Source organism: Zalophus californianus, chromosome X (genome assembly GCF_009762305.2).
Source record: "Zalophus californianus isolate mZalCal1 chromosome X, mZalCal1.pri.v2, whole genome shotgun sequence".
Classification (NCBI taxonomy): Eukaryota; Metazoa; Chordata; class Mammalia; order Carnivora; family Otariidae; genus Zalophus; species Zalophus californianus.
The window spans coordinates 27,332,251-27,351,564 of NC_045612.1; the positions used below are offsets into that span (position 1 = coordinate 27,332,251).

Here is a 19,314-nt window from a genome sequence, read left to right on the forward strand (position 1 = left end):
GTGACCTTGTAATCCTCAGAGGTTATGAACATATACAAAGAACGGCCTGACATCACTTTAGTCATTCTTTTTTAATCTGCTGTTCATGAATTTGGTCATTTATTATTTAATGAATAAAGAAGTACTTTTTACTTGTCTTTAAGGTCTTTTAGTTTTCAAAGGGCTACTCTTGTATTTTTGAAGTCAGTAAGAAACCCTTTAGGATTTATAACATGGAATATGTTTTATGACTGTTTGTCTTAAGATCTTGTGTTTTTATTCTTAAGCAGCAAAGCTGTTAAAGAAAATGACAAAGAAAAAGGGAAAGAAAAAGAAAAAGAGAAAAAAGAAAAGACTCCAGCTACTACTCCAGAGGCCAGGATACTTGGTAAAGATGGTAAAGAAAAACCGAAGGAAGAGCGGCCAAATAAAGATGAAAAAGCAAGAGAGACGAAGGAAAGAACACCCAAGTCAGACAAAGAGAAAGAAAAATTCAAGAAGGAAGAAAAAGCTAAAGATGAGAAATTCAAAACCACTGTTGCCAACGTAGAATCAAAATCGACTCAAGAAAAGGAAAGAGAGAAGGAGCCATCCAGAGAAAGAGATATAGCAAAGGAAATGAAATCAAAGGAAAATGTTAAAGGAGGAGAAAAAACACCAGTTTCTGGGTCCTTGAAGTCACCTGTTCCCCGATCAGATGTTGCAGAACCTGAAAGGGGCAAGTTCGCCTTTCTTTATATATGGTTTACTTTCGGTTCTTGTTAATGTATAGTTGGTTCTTGTTTCCTTGTTTCGGCAAGCTATCTAGGGACTTTACTTGCGGGGGGCGGGGAGCGAATACTTGATGACCTTAAAGGTGATTTTAAAAGTGACCTTAAAAGTGGTGATTTTTTAAGTGTTTGGAAAAAGTAGAAATCTATCTTACTGTGACCATTTCTTTTTGTCCCAACAGAACAGAAACGCCGCAAAATTGATACCCACCCTTCTCCATCACATTCCTCAACAGTAAAGGTTAGTATAGCCTGAGGAAGGCAGCGTCCATGTTAGGCTCACCTGGTTGGAATACGTGTCCTGACTTCCTTCAAGTCTTGTGCCAAGTATTCACTGGAGCCACTGGAGGTTTTATATTGCATTAGAAAATGAATTTTTTACATATTGGTGGACTGATATTTTTTTCCTATTGAGTATTTTTATTATAAAAATATTAAAACTTCAAGGACCTAGCACTAATTTTGTAGTGTTTCAAAGTGCAAGAAAAATTTTACCCAGAAGTGCCTCACTGCTTTAAGCAGTCTTTTTTGGAGTGCAATGGTAGCTACAAGCAAATGAATCTTTTCAGCAGAATGAAGCCTATTTTTCAGCATAAATATTGAAGAATATATAGCCCTGAAGACTTCCTGGATGATACAGGATAAACAAGATACCTCTGAATTCATCAAGCTTCTTGATGAGCATCATACCGATGTGTGCCTTCTAAGAAGGAGTCTTGAAAGGAGTTCCATTTTAAAGTCTCCTTGGTGATCAGTTCTCCTGTAGTTATGTATATTCAGTGAGCATGCAGCTTCTGTTGTATCTTCCCTTGGAGGTTTGTTTATACCCATTGGGTTCCCAACAAGTTGAACCTTGCGTTACGATAAAAGCAGATGTGGCATCCAATCCTACCACCCAGCAAAGAGAAACCCCAGGCATTCAACTGCAGCACAAAATCGTGGGTGTAGCCTTCTTGAAGACTCAGGGTAGCCATTCCTTGCTCCATATTTAATTTTAATTCTAAAGTCATCTAATTTCATGGAATCTTTGAATTTGCAGTACGTTGAACTTTTAAAACTGTAAGTTAACTAATTCTTCATCAAGAGCACTGTGGTGGAATACCGTAATTGATTTCTTTTTCTTTCTTTTTTTTTTTAAGTGCTTTTTTTGTGGGAGGTATGAGATTCACCATCAGAGGCACTTTGCAAAAAAGTGACTACTCTTGTAGAGAATACATTTTGTTTTCTTGTTAATATAATGCCACTGAGTTTTTTGGCTAGGATTAAGAATGTCTATATTTATGGTAGAGTCATAAGTGAAGTAAAATTTGAAACCTCCCAATTAAAGAACAACCATGAAAATGTAAGATAATGTTCTTCCACAGTGACCTCCACTGTTTTAAACCTTTTGTGGAGGGAAAAAAGTGTTTTGCTTTCTTGAGCCTCTTAACATTACTTATAGTTTACGTACAGTGTTATGAAAAATGTGGCATTGACATTTATTTTTAAATTATGAACAAAGATTTTTATTTGTTACATTGAGCACATATAATTTAGTTTTTTTAACATTACAATTCCATTACATGGTTTTGCTTTTGTTTTTTATTGTTGATATTCATATAATAATTGACATCACAAGATTTATCCTCACAAGAAGTAGCTGGTTTATTTCCAGGTTACAGCCATACTTCCCAAAGTTCCTCTGGGTTCTGAGAACTATGCCAGCTCACCTGTCATCTCCATTCATTTTCTACAGGACAGTCTCATCGAACTCAAGGAGTCTTCAGCAAAGGTTTGAGTCTTTTAAAATCATCATGCCTAAGTAAAACAAAAAAATTCTTCATTTATTTAGTAGATACTTTCACCCTAGTAAATTCAGTAAGCTAGTGAATAACCTTTAAAAATACCTATCACAAACTGAAACAATGGATGACAACGGTCCCTTTTAATGAGATTGTTATCAAATGCGTGTAATGTGGCAACATTTCTATAATCTCTCTTTGCTTGCTGTGTTATGCATTATCCTTTTATGCTTCAAAATCTGGAAATAAGTTTAAGGTTTGGGGAAGGGGTTGTTGGTTTGTTTTGGGGAGTAAGCTTATTTAATTTCTCAAAACAAATCCGTTAGGTTGTTTTCTGACTTTTTTAGACAACCCAAAAGACCAGAAAAGAAATTTGATGCATTCACATACTTTTCTAAAAACTGAGCCCATCTCAATCCATAAAACTCTATTGTCTCTGCTGAGCTACCTTTTTGGTAGTTGTAGCATAATTATCAAGAAATCTGGTTAATGTCAACTAATCATTCTCTCGGAGGGGAATACTCCACTTGATGGTCGTGTTTACATGTCAGTATTAATTCTTGCCTATTACTCTACTTTCTTGAGTATTCTTCTAAAAATAATGTGCAGTTTGTGTATCTTATTACAGAGTTCACTTCATTATTGTAGTTGAATTGTCCATTGTTCATGTTATTTTGTCTACTTATTATAAAATTTGTACCCTCTTTCACTTTGATTTTCTACTTTGCCTCCTCTTACATCTGCTAAGTATTATCTCTTACTGGTCGACCAATACAAAATGAAATTTTGAAACAAAGCCAGTTGACATTACTAACTGCTTTTAGATCTGTAGCTTTATAATGAAATGTCTGTGGATATTGGGCAATAAGCACTAATTTTTTAATAGTTTAGGTTAGCCAATATGCCTTTGTCCTGAAATTGTAGCATTGTTTTTAGAGTATACTGTATTAATCAAAAGAGTATTAGCTGTACTGTGTGAATGCTTTCTTTTAAGGTAAAACTTTTTATTGGCTAAAATATGTATTGCAATACAGTTGGTTTTCATAACCAGTTTGGGATTATGTATGTCAGTCTTAACCATCAGTGGCTTGTGTGGGCTATTTTTAAATTCATGGGTTAACAATGTTACCTTGTGAGTATTTATTTCCTGAAACATACTTTGAAGCAGTTTGAAACCTGCTGTTATAGTTAACTGGAATTTCTCATCAATGATGAAAATTATGGTTCCTTAAATTTGTGAAAGCCTTTTGAAAATAAAACATGTGAGATAAATATGTTATCTCATTTCATGCTCATAACAGTGCTGTGAGGTAGTTAGGGCAGGAGGGTAGTGTCTTTTGGACAAATAAGAGACTGAAAAAGTTCTTGATCTTTTCCCAGTGGCATATAACTTGTTAGTAGTACCAAAACTTGGACTAAAATTAAGGTTCCTCAAGTATTCTTACCACAATGAAAAAAAAATTGCAAAAAAAATATATGGTCCCTTGATTCTTTGCACCCATTTCAGCAGTAGTCGAAATGGGTTCCTAACTCCTTTAGTGTGTTTGCCTTGTTTTTAAAATTATAGTGCTTTAAGTCAGTCTCCCTATCCCCCTTTGAAAAAAGATAGTGATTTTCTGGATATTTAAAGTTCAGTAGATTTATTCCACATTCAACCAGAAATTTTTGAAAATGGCATCTGAATGCACTTGTGAAAATCGTGTGACTCATACCACTTTTCAGATCCTTAGTGCTCAGTATGGTTAACTTGGTGATATGATTAGGTGTTCAGTAACTATTTGAAATGAACTCTTATGCCTTTGGACTTTGGTAAAGCATCCACAGATTACTGGTCTGCATTTTTATATGTCTAGGAAAGTTCAATAGCATATGAATGTCTTACAAAAAAAAAAAACCCCAAAAAAACGTTACCGGACTTTGATCTTTAAAATCGACGATCTATATCAACTCACTGTTTCTGGGGTAGCTTTTACTTTTTAGAGGATTTGAATGATGTGTGTATATTTTTCGTGTTCTCTTGTCAGTTGTACATATAAAATTGTTTCTGTGCTTTTTTTAGTTATGCTTTTTCCCTGGGATCCTCTTTTTTATTAAATTACTTAACTATTTTCACCTTCTAATCCATGGTAAAAGTAATACATGGATTTGGCTTTTCAAGTGGGATTTGTTAAAGGGAGAAAAATCTAGCTTAGTATCCAAATTGTTTCTGTTTACCTTCCACCCCCAACTTCCAATTGGCATATTTCCAGTTTGGTCACTTGTGTTTTCACCTAGCAAACCTGGCAGCTACATTTGATGAAAGTGTGAAAAGCATTTTCTTTACCCAAGCTTCTCTGTAATTGAGGAGGGCAGCAGTGACCACTCAAAACAGAATTCAGGTTTTAATTCTGTTCATCGTCTTAAAACAAGGATTTATAATCAAAGGGAAGCCTACAAGTGAGGCCATCTTTATATATGGTAGCCTTGATAAAGTCAGTGTAGCAGTGTTAACAGATTTTGAAAATCAGTCATGTTTTTTGGACCTGTTGATCCCAATGTAAAGAATAAAAGCAAATGAAAAGCAAAATCCATCAACACTATATGCAGATCAATTTAACAAATCATTCATTTTGTTTGGCAAACATGTATTTAGTACTTGGTTGTGTACAAGGCAGTAGGAAGTGTGTAAAAGTAGAAAAGACACATTAGCTTCCCTGCCATTCTGGAAACTGTTACGGACAAGAATAAGTGACATGAAATTAATAGGGAATACCTTTCACAAGAAAAGGTTAATATATAATAATAACAGGAATTCACTGGAAAGTGAGTTGCAGAGTTGAGGGACGATTAAAGTGCTGATGGCTTTTGAGCTGTCTTTGAAGACTAGTAGGATTTTAAGAGATTAAGATAAAGTGAGCTACCATTCTGGTGAAGAGAACTGCTGGGAAGGACAGGGTGTTAGGGAGCCAGTGGTAGCCAAAGCATAGAGTGCATTAGGTTGCCCTATAGTAGGATATAATTGTGCAAAGATTGTGAAGAGCTTGGAAGTACTAAGGAGTATGCATTTTATTCCGTAGGCAGTGAGAGACTGCATCCTACTATGGAAAAGAGTATTGTGATCAGAACTATTTTTAGAAGGGTAGGAAGAATGAATAGAATTAGGTACATTTCTAAAGTAAGAATATATAGGTTTCTCAGGTCCTTACAATACAGAATTCAAGTTAGGCACAATTAAAAACTTCATTCTTGAGGAGTGTGTGTGTGTGCGTGTGTATGTACATGCGTGTGCTTGTGTGTACTTACGTGTAATCACAACCCCCCCGTTTTTTCTTTTATCAGGAGAATTAAGCAATACTTCCCTTAGAGAAATCTTCTTTGAGTATTGCAGGAATATATTATTTCTTTTGTCCTATCATTTTCATAAGTAATATTAACTTAAGATATGAATAAACCTCACAATTAGAAAATCTTGAAGTGTTGTATAGGGCATTAACCCAGCAAGAGTACCATTCGGACAAGCACTTTTATGACTGTTTCTCATTCTCTTGCTCTTTGTTATTAATAAAATTTTGTCTATTTCAGTTGATCATCAACTTTTAAACATTGACATTTTAAAGAATCTACTTCTGCATTGCTAATGGCAGTATTTCTGAGCCAACTGAATTGAAAATATTTGGTGGTGTTAAAGTGTTTCTTTAATTTTCAAACTGATGGTCTTTTTTTGATGTATTCCTTTGACTACAAAGGATTTCCTCATGTAAAACTATTTGACTTTTGACTCACTATTGTTTTCATTCCTAAGGTATATCTAGGATTGTGTAGTTATGTAATGAGTTATATTTCATATTCTGCCTAATACTTGTAACGTCTTAAATTGAACATAAACTTGTAGCACAGTTACAAATGCTGTAAGGATAGGTATCTGATAACTTCCTTAATGTTTTCTTTTATACTAGATTTCCATATTTACAACTTGCATAAGTTATTAAGGTTGTCTCTTAATTATTTAGGTAGCACATCCTTGATCTTTGGCTGTTTATTGCCTGTGGGCCTTTTAAAACAATAGGCAGACATCAGTTCATCATTTTTCAGTCTCTGAGTTTTTTTTATCATCCTCAGCTGACCAAATGGTTTTCTGAGCTATTTAGAACCAGTGAGACAAATTTCACAGTCTGTTGTGATTATTTGGTAGAAATTGGAGTGCTTTCAGAAGTAGAGGATATGCAGCCTTTACATTTATAAAAATAATTTAGGGTAATGTATGCATGGTATATGCTGAGGCAGAAAAGACTTAGTAAAATCATGGCTAGGTTTTATTTTATACTTTGGCTTACTTGCCTTGTAAGTGGATGGTAAAACTAAAATTTCTGTGATTGTGTAGAGGTTTGTATCTTTTTTTTTTTTTTTTTTTTACAGTAGAGAAAGTCAGTCATTATTTTTCACATGGACTCCTGTAGTGGTGGTTATAGATCTTCACAATGGAGTTATAAAAGGAACTGTAGCTTATAGATTTACTCATGAGTCTCAGTTAAGACAGGAATGAACTGATTGAGTTTAAATGAAAATTTTTGTAAGGCCAAGAATTGAAGTCTTTGCATAATTTGTGCCATGCTCTTGTATTTCACCTCTTGTAATCCAGACAGCTGACCAGTTTTGACTTTGGGTCTAACTACCAATTGTCTTTCATTAAATAAACAATCAAGCAGATGAAGCTGATACTGGAAAACTAATAATCTTTAGTAATATTGCCTTAATTTAACAGCTCTACATTAATCATACTCCTCCACCACTGTCCAAGAGTAAGGAGAGAGAAATGGACAAGAAAGACTTGGACAAGTCGAGGGAAAGATCCAGAGAAAGAGAGAAAAAAGATGAAAAGGACAGGAAAGAGCGGAAAAGGGTTTGTAATTTTTTAAAAACTAGTTTGGAAAGCCATTATATTATGTATGGTAGTGTGTTGCCTTTTTTAAAGTACTAGTTTGTTGCATGGCAAGCTGTTATTTGGTGTTTTAACTGGTATTTTCACCCTAAAATGTGTTTGAATTGAATCTTCTACAGTAATAAGGATCTTCACCCTAACAGTCTACCAGCTCTGCTTGTCTTTCATGTCATTTTACAATGTAAAACGACTGCCAGTACTCTACAATGCTAGTTAGCTGTACCCTTGTATAAAAGTAATATTTTAAAACAAAAACATAAACTCTTGATCAATGTAGTTCACAATTCTTGGTTCTAGGATCATTCAAACAATGACCGTGAAGTGCCGCCGGACTTAGCCAAGAGGCGAAAAGAGGAAAATGGAACAAGTAGGTAGATTTATTAATGCTTTTGAAGCTGTTGTCAAACTGAACTGGAAGAGGCTTTCATGATTCTCTTTTATACTTTTAGTGGGGGTTTCAAAACACAAAAGTGAAAGTCCGTGTGAGTCTCCTTATCCAAATGAGAAGGACAAGGAAAAAAATAAGTCAAAATCTTCAGGCAAAGAAAAAGGCGGCGATTCTTTTAAATCTGAAAAGATGGATAAAATCTCCTCCGGTGGCAAAAAGGTAAATTAGGGAAACAAAGGAACAAAAGGCTTTTTCTTGAAAAATGGACTCTGAGTATTTAGCAAATACTGAGTTTTTTTTGGTAATCAAATAGTCTTTGGTTACTTATTTGAGGGTGGGAAGGGGAGGCAGTGGGGGAGGGCAGGTTATCTGGGGGGGAATTCCAGCCAGTTGGGTGCCAAATTATGGGAAGAGTAGAATTAGTTTACCTCTGAAATTCCTTTTCTCTCCCATTCCACCCCCACCTACTTCTATTCATTGAGCTTTACCCTTTACCCTTTCTTTTTGTGTTTTCTTTTATTCCTCCTTGCCAACAGTGTTTTTGGTTTCTTTACATTCATGAGATTAAAATATGGTTATGTGTATTCTTTCTCCCTGATCATTACATTGTCATAAAGTCTTTATTAATTGTAATTTTTAAACATTTTTATAACATTTTCTCCTAATAAACTTACGTGTTTGCAACTTGTATTTGATTTTCAAACTAAGTATAATGTGCATTTTCTTAGATACTCATGGATGATATTTATAATACATTTCATGCATCTGCCATAAAGTAGGCAAGTCATTACTAAGGTGTAAAGTGTTTCAAAAGCATTATTATGGTACATATAGTCATAGTTCTTAAAAGCAGTTTTGGAAAATTGTAATCATTTTAAAATTTCTCTGTGCTTTGGGGTGCTTGGGTGGCTCAGTCAGTTAAGCTTCTGGCTCTTGATCTCGGGGTCATGAGTTCAAGCCCTGCGTTGGGCTCCATGCTGGGTGTGGAGCCTACTTAAAAAAATTCTGTATGTTTTAAAAGTGATGCTCCTTTTAAATAAGTATTTTTTAAATTGAGGTAAAATTCACATAACATAAAAATAACCATTGTAAAGTGTACAATTCAATGGCATTTAGTATATTTACAATGTTTTGCGATCATCATGTCTATCAAGTTCCAAAACATTTTCATCACCCCAAAGAGAAACCCCATACCCATTAAGCAGTCATTCCCTATTTCCCTCTCCTTTTAGCCCCTGTCAACTACTAATTTGCTTTCTGTCTCTATGGGCTTACCAGTTTTGGATATTTTATGTAAATGGAATTGAATAATAATGTGGCCTTTTGTGTCTGACTTCTTTCACTTAGCATAATATTTTGAGAGTCTTCCATGCTGTAGCATGTATCAGTACTTCCATTTCTTTTTATGGCTGAATAATATTCCATTGTATGCATATACCACATTTGTTCATCCATTTGTCAGTTGATGGACTTTTTTGTTGTTTCCCTTTGGCTATTGTGAATAGTGCTGCTATGAATGTTCGTGTGCTGCTCTGAAGTGTTTGTTTGAAGACCTGTTTTTAGTTCTCTTGTGCGTATACCCAGGAGTGGAATTTCTGGGTTATATGGTAATGCTATGTTTAACTTTTTGAGGAACCGACAAACTTTTCCACAGTGGCTGATCAGCTTATGTTTTACCAGCAATGTACAAGGGTGCCAATTTCTCTACATCATTGCCAATGCTTGTTATTTTCTGGGTTTTTTTTTAATTATTAATTTTTTTTTTTAATATAGCCATCCTAGTGGGTGTGAAGTGGTATCTCATTGTGGTTTTGATTTTGCATTTCCTTAATGACTAATGATGTTGAGCATCTTTTCATGTGTTTGTTGGCCATTTGTATACCTTCTTTGGAGAAATCTCTTCAGATGCTGTGGCCATTTTTAAATTGGATTGTTTGTCTTTTTGTTGCTCCGTTGTAAGACTTCTTTATATAGTCTAGAAACTAGACCCGTATGAGATGTATGATTTGCAAATATTTTCCCCCATTCCGTACATTGTATTTTCACTTTCTTGCTAGTGTTCTTTGATGCATGAAAGTTTTTGTTTTTGATGAAGTCCAATTTTTTTCTTTTGTTGCTTGTGCTTTTGGCATCATTAAATACGTTTTTGAAGAAAATGTATGACTGATGGGTGATAAAAAGGGATTTTGAGCTGATTTTTATATTTGGTTTTCCCTTCCCAAACTAATTCCACCATTCCTTATAGGAGTCCAGGCATGATAAAGAAAAGATAGAAAAGAAAGAGAAACGGGACAGTTCAGGAGGAAAGGAAGAGAAGAAACAATATCCTTTTCATCTTATTGGAGTTTTTAATCAGTGTAATGGAAAGCTTTGATACTGGTCATGTTCAGAATTGTACCCTTGTAGTATGTGGTCTGAATAAAGTTTAAGGGCTTACTAGCTTTTAAATAGTCTCTTCAGTTAACCCTCTCAAATGTATGAAATGTGGAAGTGGGAGACTTGATATATATATATTTTTTTAACTTCTGTGGTGACTGTGAGGTTGTTTTATGCCGTCAAGGGATTTAGATTCTCTCTGGTCGTATTACTACTGAGAGGAAGAAAGGGAACAGAGTGCCTTGGGCTGGGGGCATGGGGATTAGAAGGGCAAGATGATGCAGCAGATGAGCAGAGCTGGTAGAAGTTGAGGCTACCAGGCTGGTCGGAGCCAATTAGGCCTGCAAGCTGAAGGACTGCACTAAAAAGTTGAGACACCATTCCTTTTTTTTTTTCAAAGTTGTTTTCCCTTAATTTGTCATCTACTCATAAGTCCTCGGACAAGCACAGATAATGAAGACTTTCAATCAAGGTGAGTGTTTTCTCACCTCCTTTCATTTAAAGATAGAAATATGAAATGAGGTCTGATAATGTTGGAGAAACTAGATACATTTTGCAAGATGCAACTTGAATTTGCACCTAACTCTAATGACCAGGTCTTTGGGTACAGATGCAAAACAAGATTCACAGTTACTTTTAAACTGCTTTCATCTTAAGCTTGCTGATTAGCCACGCAGTTTTGTTTTTGTTTTTGTTTTTTTTAAGCACCAAGATGTATTTAAGAACATCTGGCTTTCTCTTCACCACTCATTCCCAACTTCTCTGGATAATTAATCACCTTTTTTTAAAGTACCTATAGCCTTGTGGGTGGTGCTGGTATCTGCACTTTACAGGTGAAGAACCTGAGACTCTGAGGGGTTAAGTTGAAGAGGCTAGCAGAGATATTAGCTGACAGAGCCAGTATTCACAGCATAGGTTTTCTTGCCCTTTAGTGTTCTCTGTTCTTCTTTTTGCCTTTTCATGCAGATGTGTTATCCAGAAATTTTTGTTCTAAGTTTTTATGCCTCATTTTCTACCACAGCCCATGTTTTGCAAGGCCAGAAAATAGGGTCTGTGCTTTTTGTTCTGGAATTTAAAATATGCAACGTTTTCAAGGTAATTATGCCTTGTATGAGATTTAAAAAGTGTTTAACCATCTTAAATAAATTGTATGTGAACAGTAGTTTACTCTGTCTTAGTGAAGAGAGTGTTCAGAACTTAAGATAGTCTTTTTTGAGTACTCAGATCATCATCTGAATAGCTCTTGTTTGGTGATACTTTAGGATTATTGAGATTTGTAGGATGATTTGCCCTCTACATTTAATTGTTTGAGATGGCCGTATTTGAAGTTGTCAACTCTTTTGTAGCCCATTTTCTTGCTTCCATTATAGCTGTCATTTCTTAATGATATCAAGTATACTTGCAATGATATCAAGTATACTTGCTGTCTCTACCCTCCCCCTAATATTATTTGCTGCTGCTTTTATGAAACCAGAGAGAGAACCAAGACTGTTTACGGTTGTTTAAATTAAGAGTCAGAAATGTATGAGAGCCTGTTCTGTATAAGGTATGAGTTTTAGGGCATGGATTTTGTCCCATTTAGTTTGGCTGCAGAGCAGGGACTTGAATTTGCCAGCTGGGTAATATCCTAACAAGTGGTGTGTGCCTTGCTTTGTTATTCTCTCCTTGTTATCTAAGTAGTAGAATAGGCTAAATGAGAGTTATGAGAGAACATTTAGAATTTAGTAGATTTTCTTGAAAACCTTTAGAAAGATTGCCCATTCCTCAGTTGTAGTCATCCCCTGCCCCAACAACTAACTAGCTGTCTTCCCTAGCGAACTATAAACTCATCTTTTTTTATGCTTCACTTTACTCTTTTCTTTTGGCATTTTGCTTTTTACTTCTTGCTTTCACATGGTCTCCTTATTAAAGAAAACAAAAGAACCTACCACTTATCTCTTCATTAGGTATGGGTCAACCTTTGTGACTGACCACTTTAATGTGATTTTATATATATTCTCTTTACTCAGTACCTAAATATTGTTCTTTGGTATGTGAAGGTTTTACTACAGATTTCTTTGAGTTCTTATTCACACAGGCCATGGTTTTGTACTTTACCTCTCTCTATAAGCTTTCAGGACCAAAGGCATGAAAAGACTGATTTGGGTGTTAGATGTTAGGTCGGTGGTCTTATAGCAAACCTTCTCAGTTCAGATGTCCTTTTAAGATATATTTGGCTTGATGTTCATCCTGTTCACTTTCTTCTTGACAACCATGTCCTGTACTTTCTCCTTGGGTAAACTCTTAATTTTGTGAGGCTCTGGTTGATTTTGTCCTTCTTCTGGCTGTGCTGGCTGCCTCCTTCTATTTGGATACATTCTAGGATTAGTCAGGTCTTTCTTTTGTTCTTCCTTGTCCTTTAGAAGTCTCATCATTTCTGATTGGCACCATTTACCTTTAGGCTCCTTCAAATCTGCAGCTCTCTGCTCCCTTTTTTAGTTATTTTATGTTCTACAGAAAAGAGAGCTGCTGTATAATGTCACATTTCCATGATTCAAAGATGTTATTAATTGTTAAGATTCATTGTTGGTTTCTAGAACTATTTTTTGAGCAGAGTGGATAGGGAAATGACATTGATTTGTAAATATCACCCTGATTTCAGGAAAATTAAAATGATCACATTAGAGGTAAGAAAATACAATGTGTAAATGTGACCCAGATTAAATTGCTTCCGAAGTCTTCTGTCGTCTTTTCCTATCTCATGATTTTTAGTTGTAAAATCCTTTCTCCTTGTTCTCTGTATCTTCTGTTACTTGTTATTGCTAATGTTTTTGTCCAAATTCATCTTATCTTTCCTTGATTTAGTCTCTTGAACACTACTAGTTGCTTTGCCTTTAACTTTTTCCCCTAGTTTAATCTCTAAAAACTCCTGCCTATTAAAAATTTTTTCTTAGAACCAGGTTCCTTTAGCTTCTCAATTTTAATTTGATATGTGTGAGCCTCAGTTCATGAGTGTCAGGGTTAACTAACTTTTGAGAGTCCTTTTGTGAACCAGATGCCATACTGAGACTTGCTCCCAGACTTTGAGAAGCTCAGTCTTCTTGGACTTTGATTCTTGATTTTGAAGAATATTAGCAGTTAAGCTCTATCCTACCCATCTGTATTTGTAGTATACTACATTCCTGTTCTAATCCTCCACTCCAACGAGGCCTGATCTGTTTTGCAGGTTCTTCTCTCACCTCCAGTATCATAGGTGTAACCTAACTCTTTTATCCTTTAAACCACACTCTGCCCAAGGGCAAATTCTTAGCCCTTGGGCAGACTGTGCCTTGTTATATGTACTTCCTTGGCCTCACACAATATTTAACCTTATTTTAATTGATATGATAAAATCCAAATTTCAGTTTCTCTTGAAGAATTGGAACATCTGGCAACATTGTGTCCTGATTTCTGCATGGCAACAATCAGCTGGGCCCCCTAGGTGCTGCCCGCCCCCTTATATAGAGAGTGGGTCTTTTTTTTTTTTTTTTTATAGTTTACCTCAATCAGTCCCCACCCCACTTCATTTATTTCCATTATATACTAGCGTCTGTAAACAATTGATTTTGTAATTCCTGTTCTGAGCCTTTTTTCTCCAGTCCATACTTAGGAACTGACCTCCTAAGTGCTCAAAGATTGTTTATTTTAGGAATGTGTCGCCATGGTGAAGCACAGTCCTAGGTCCTGGTAATATTTGTTGGAGTGGGGAGTGTTCAGTTAGGTTTCTTTTTTGGTTTCCCATTGCTTATGTGTGGGCATGTCTGCTTGCCTACAGAGTCTTAGTCATAGATTCCTGTGTAATATATGAGTATGTTACATATCCCTCTCCTTAGATTGTGATCTTGTTGAAGACAGTGACTTCATCCTTTCCTTCTAATCAAGCAACCAGGTATTTTTCTCTATTGCCTGCTGTGTTTCAGATACTCTGTTAAGTCTACAGGGAGAGCTATGTGCAGAAGTATTATGTATATCTCTTTGGGATTGATGAGAAAGAGCACTGGACTTTTTTTTGCCCTCAAAAGAAGGTTCACTTTATAGCATTTGGTAGTATCCTGTTTAAGAAGAGGTTGCTTTGTGTGCTACAACACATTTTTGAGGGCAGGTTTATTATGCTTTCATTTTGGTCTGTATGTGGTAATCATTAAATGCGTTCGAAAATTTTGTTAGGAGATTGAAATGATAGACACAAACTATTTTTCTCTTCATTACCATCATTTATACTCTTTAGTGGATGTGCATTCTTTGCACTGATATTCATAGGTACCAAAAAGTTGGACAGAATAGGAATTTTCTATTTTCTTTTTCTCACGTAGGGTAGACCAAATATTCAGTAGGTGCTGTGCTGTTTTTATTGGGACATAGGCCTAGAAAAGGACTCCCATGCCACATTTACCCCTGAGTGTGAATATCCCTTATACATGCTTTTATCCTAAGAGGCACCCCTGTGTGTGCTAAGATTCAGTTCAACAGAATTCCAGTTTTAATTCTGTGTCACATTTATCTACATGGAACATCTCAGGAAGTATGTTTGCTATGATATGAATTCCTAGGTAGCAGTAGTATGAGGAGAGTAAATGAAGGAGTAAAGTGGAATTAAGATGGCTGTCCCTATGTCTTTCTCCTATATCTTCTTCCTCATAAATGTTCATTTGACTTTTTAACTGTCAGCTTCATCCATATATGCCTTTCTACTGTGTGTGTGTGTGTGTGTGTGTGTGTGTGTGTGTGTGTGTGTGTGTGTGTGTGTGTGTGTGAAATAGGATCACAAAATCCTGATAAATCAGCTTCAGAAACTGGTGAAAATGAAGTGAACCAAATTCTCAGATGCCTCCTTTGAGGTGAAGACACTTAACCCAAAACAATCTTATTAATTCTGTGGGCCTGTGTTTTATAGTTTCTCTAAAAAAAATTCTGTTGCCCTCAAGCAGGCTCCTTTATGAGGAATCTGTATACTATTGAAACATTTCTTAGGGTCTTTTTGGTGAATTTGATCATAAAATTTGTGTGTGTGTGTGTGTGTGTGTGTTTATAAGGGCATACCTTAGATAAGAAGGCTGAATTTATATTTGCCTTTCTTCTCTACTTTGATCACCAGTCTAGCTGTTCTTTTCTCAAGACCACTCTACTATTCAGACTTGCTTCTTGCTGTCACAACTCTCTATAAAGTAACATCATTTAAAACCAGCTCCTCAGCTCTGAGAGCATGCTTGCTCTTCGAGGGCATTTCATGCATAGTTTTCTGATGCCCAGGAGGAGGGTGTGGTGGAACTTAGGGAAGTTGCAACCTTACTAATACAGCAGGGCCTATTTCTGGGGGTGTTGGGGGGAGGGAATAAAATACCTCAGGATGTCCTGGCCAGATAATACCCAGTAGAAAGTGATGTTTACAAAGGTAATCTTGTCTTTCTGCAAACACAGTATTACCAGTGCAGTCAGTAGCACCGATAGAGTAGAGATGTCTAGGATGGAGGACAGCCAGCTCTGGACCCAGCCTGAAGTAGAAACCCTGTGAAAAACATCAGCAGTCCTAGGTGTGAAAAAGGTAGATCTGTGTTAACTCTTGCATTTAGCGCCTCTGCTTTGTTATTTACAAACATTAAAGTGGCACATATTTTTAAAAAAATAAAAAAACCAATAACCTTAGGAGAATGTTCCAGGTAATGTGGTATAAATGCATTGTTAATGAGAAGAAAATATTACTCTGCTGGAAGATAAGAGTCCTGAAGGCTGAGTTTGGCATTGTTTCATCACCATATGACTTTTCTTCTTGATGGCAGTTCTTTCTGAAGTTCACTGAACTTGGGGCCGTTTTCAAGTTTGTAATCCCAACACTTCAACATTGTATTGATAAATACGCTCTGGACACTGCTGAGAGACTGACATCCAGTATCTTCTTTCCACTTGCTCTTGTGCTTGCTGATTTGTCATTCCAGGGTATGGACAGACCCCTAAGCTGAAGGTCTCCCAGAGGAGGATGCCAAAGCTCCATGCGTCACTCTCAGAACGATATCTCCCATAATTAAGAGCTTCTGGTGCTGTCCATTTAATGGGAATCTGCTTTAAGTCAGAAGATGAATACACACCACCATCCTCTTGACGAGACATTCCAAAGTCACTGATTTTCAGAACATTATTTTCACCTCCAGGCAGTTTCTTGCAGCAAGGTCCCTGTGTATACAATTTTTACTCGAGATTCGCCATCCAGAAGCAGCATCTAATGAAAATTTCACTAACTGTTTTAGTTCATCCTTCTTTCTCAGAAAGGAGAGGAAATCGCCTCCTGGAACCAGTTCCTTAATGATACAGATAGGCTGTATTTGTGTGCGAACTCCTATAAGTTTGACAATATCGGGATGATTATATTGCTTGAGGATTTTGGCTTCTTGTAAAAATTTTAATTTCAGTTCCTGGGAAAGATCATCTTTACATGTTTTAATGGCAACAGCAGTTTTATCCTTTAATGTGCCCTTAAATATGTCAGCAAAAGTTCCCTTGCCCAGTAATTCTCCTACTGTGACATCATCATGATTGAGACCCCCATTTCTTTTTCTAGTTATGGCCATACTGATACCATGCTACTCTTTATTGCAACACTTTTCTTTTTTTGCAATTTAAAAAATTGAGATAAAATTTACATAACATATAAAATTTGGCATTTTAAAGTGGTTTTTAGTATATTCACTATGTTGTAGCCATCACCACTAATTCCAGAACATTTCCATCATCCCCAGAAGAGACCCCATACCCGTTAGCAGTCACTCCCAATTCTCCCCTTCCCCGCCCCTGGAAACAGCTAATGTACTTTCTGTCTCTATGGATTTGCCTGTTTTGGACACTTCATAAAAATGGAATCATGCAATATGTGGCCTTTTGTGTCTGGCTTCTTTCACTTAGCATCATGTTTTCAAGGCTCATCCATGTTGTAGCATGTATCAGAACTTCATTTCTTTTTATAACTGAATAATGCTCCATTGTATGAATGTGTACCACATTTTGTTTATCCATTCATCAGTGATGGACAGGAACAGTGATTTTTAAGTATTAAAATTGTAAGTTCAACATTAGTGTATCCACAATTATAATTGGTAATGTCAAGGTTATACATGGTGTGAACAGAATGCTGTATAGAAATGATGTGTAAATTATTTGTCAGCATTTCATGCAAATGTGATTACTTTCCAAGGCCCTTCTAGCTCTGGTTTTATGAAATATGTGAATGTAGTATTTTCGTCAATAAAGTTTAATGCTTTAAGCATTAGTTTAAAATTTGAATGAGAACAATGTTAGGCAGATATGAAGTTATTTGCCACATGTTGTAATGATCATGTTTTGAATTTATTTCAATATGCAGTATTTGAAAATGTCAGTACATAAAGGAAAGGAAATGAGTATAGTTAAGTCAATATATTTTTAAAGCAATTTTTATAATTTAGCAGACATTGCATCTTAATATAAGTCACTATTAAAATCGTGTCCTTGTGAAAAATGTGATGTCATTTTTCTCTTTTTTTTTTTGTTGATCATGTAAAATCGGTTCCTTTTCATTGCTCTGTGTTCTGTTTACTTTTGACAAGCTATTGCTTGACCCTGTGGAATATTTTCTTGTTTCTATTTAATTTTATCCTCTCTCCCCTCCCCTGACTTCTCCCTCTCTCACAAACAAAATATTCAGTGTTCTTTTTTTTTTAAACTTCTCATAGTGTGCCTATCTTTAATGGTTTCTGAGAGGGGGAAATGATGAGAAATACACAAATATTTCATTCTTATCTGGGGACTTATTAATTCAAGCCTTTGTTATTGACAGAACTCATTGATTTTTCTTTGTTTCGTAAATCTTCCTTCTTTCCTTCCTTCTTGTTTTCCTCCTTTCCTCCTCCTTCATTTCTTTCCTCCCTCCCTCCCTTCCCTCCTTTGTTTCTCCTTGCCTCCCTCTGCCCCTTTTTTCCATCCATTCCCCCTTCCCTTTCTTCTCCCTGCCTCCTTCCTTCTCTTTTTCCTTTCTTATCTATCAATATAATCACTTTGTTTCTTTCAGGTGAGATTGGAATGAAATTGTTCAGCCGTGACCAGAAATTTATTTTCCTGAGTAGATTGCCGAGAATTATGAATCAAGAGGGCCCATTTGCATCTTCTTAAGTTATTCAGTTATCTGCTTTATTGCTCCATGCCGAAAACTTAAAATTGTTGAGTTGTGCATTACTGTATTTAACTTGTTGCTTAGTTTCTACATGTTTATTTTCAGTAAATGGCTGAAAGTGTTAACTGTTCCATATTTTTAGCACAATGTGCTGCATACAGTTCCCAACAAGCGAATAAGGTTACATGTGTACAGAATTTCACTTTAGGTTAACTAAATATTGCCTGGGTTTAGTTGGGGTTTTTTTGTTTGTTTTTTTTTTCCCCAATCTGAAATGCTTCCTTTTTATTGTTTGAAACTGAAAATAAACAATTATTGAACCATTTTGAATTTACCTCGTTTTAAAACTCAGTTTTAATTTATTATATGGCTTGTTTTTAATATTAGTCACTAAAAACAAAGTGGGAGCAGTGTCTTATGCAATGCTTAGGAATCATTTTATATAGTACGTGTACAACATTAAAACCTGTTTAAAAAAGAAAAAGGTACCAGCACTCACTTGTCCCTTGCCATTTTTTCTTGTAATTATGTCAGACAAATCGGGTGGGAAAACCGAAAGTTAATTATGTTTTAATTCTACAGCTACAGGAGCTTTGTATTGCTGAACTTTAGTCTGGAAAAGTTTCACAGTGACATTTTTAAAAGAAAATTTTTTTATCTACTGAATTCTACCAGTGTAACCTTTTTTCTAAATAAACAATAGTTTTCTCAAATGATTGTATATCATTGTGTATATTGTTGCTTATTCACAATAACTTAGTAAAGATAATTCAGTAAGGCTCCTAGCCCTTTCTTTTCTTTTCTGTCCTAGTCCATGGTCTACAATGTTTTCAAATGATATCCAATAATATGAAAAAATCTTACTTGCTCACCTCTGCACCTGGGGTAAACAGTGGGCTGAAACCATGCCTAAAATTATCCATTTACTCTTTAATTCTTTGGAACTG

General features: G+C 35.7%; 1 protein-coding gene and 1 pseudogene across 14 annotated transcripts in view; one reads left to right on the forward strand and one right to left on the reverse strand.

Annotated features, from left to right (window-relative positions):
• The window catches only part of THOC2 (THO complex 2), a 113,990-nt gene extending 94,921 nt beyond the window's left edge, over window positions 1–19,069 (forward strand). For 3 of the 13 annotated variants that reach the window (XM_027607557.1, XM_027607552.1, XM_027607561.1), the window contains exons 31-39: window positions 267–697; window positions 932–990; window positions 2,404–2,520; window positions 7,272–7,409; window positions 7,746–7,815; window positions 7,898–8,055; window positions 10,082–10,158; window positions 10,639–10,684; window positions 16,164–17,716. In XM_027607557.1, the coding sequence (XP_027463358.1) occupies window positions 267–697; window positions 932–990; window positions 2,404–2,520; window positions 7,272–7,409; window positions 7,746–7,815; window positions 7,898–8,055; window positions 10,082–10,158; window positions 10,639–10,666 (1,078 nt within the window). In that variant the 3' untranslated portion in view covers window positions 10,667–10,684; window positions 16,164–17,716. The other 10 variants (XM_027607564.1, XM_027607566.1, XM_027607555.1 and 7 more) reach the window with 10 other exon arrangements.
• On the reverse strand, window positions 15,963–16,830 carry LOC113930326 (annotated as a pseudogene). The gene has a single exon (XR_003522516.2). The product of XR_003522516.2 is annotated as a tyrosine-protein kinase Fer-like (transcript).
• Window positions 19,070–19,314: the final 245 nt, after the last annotated feature.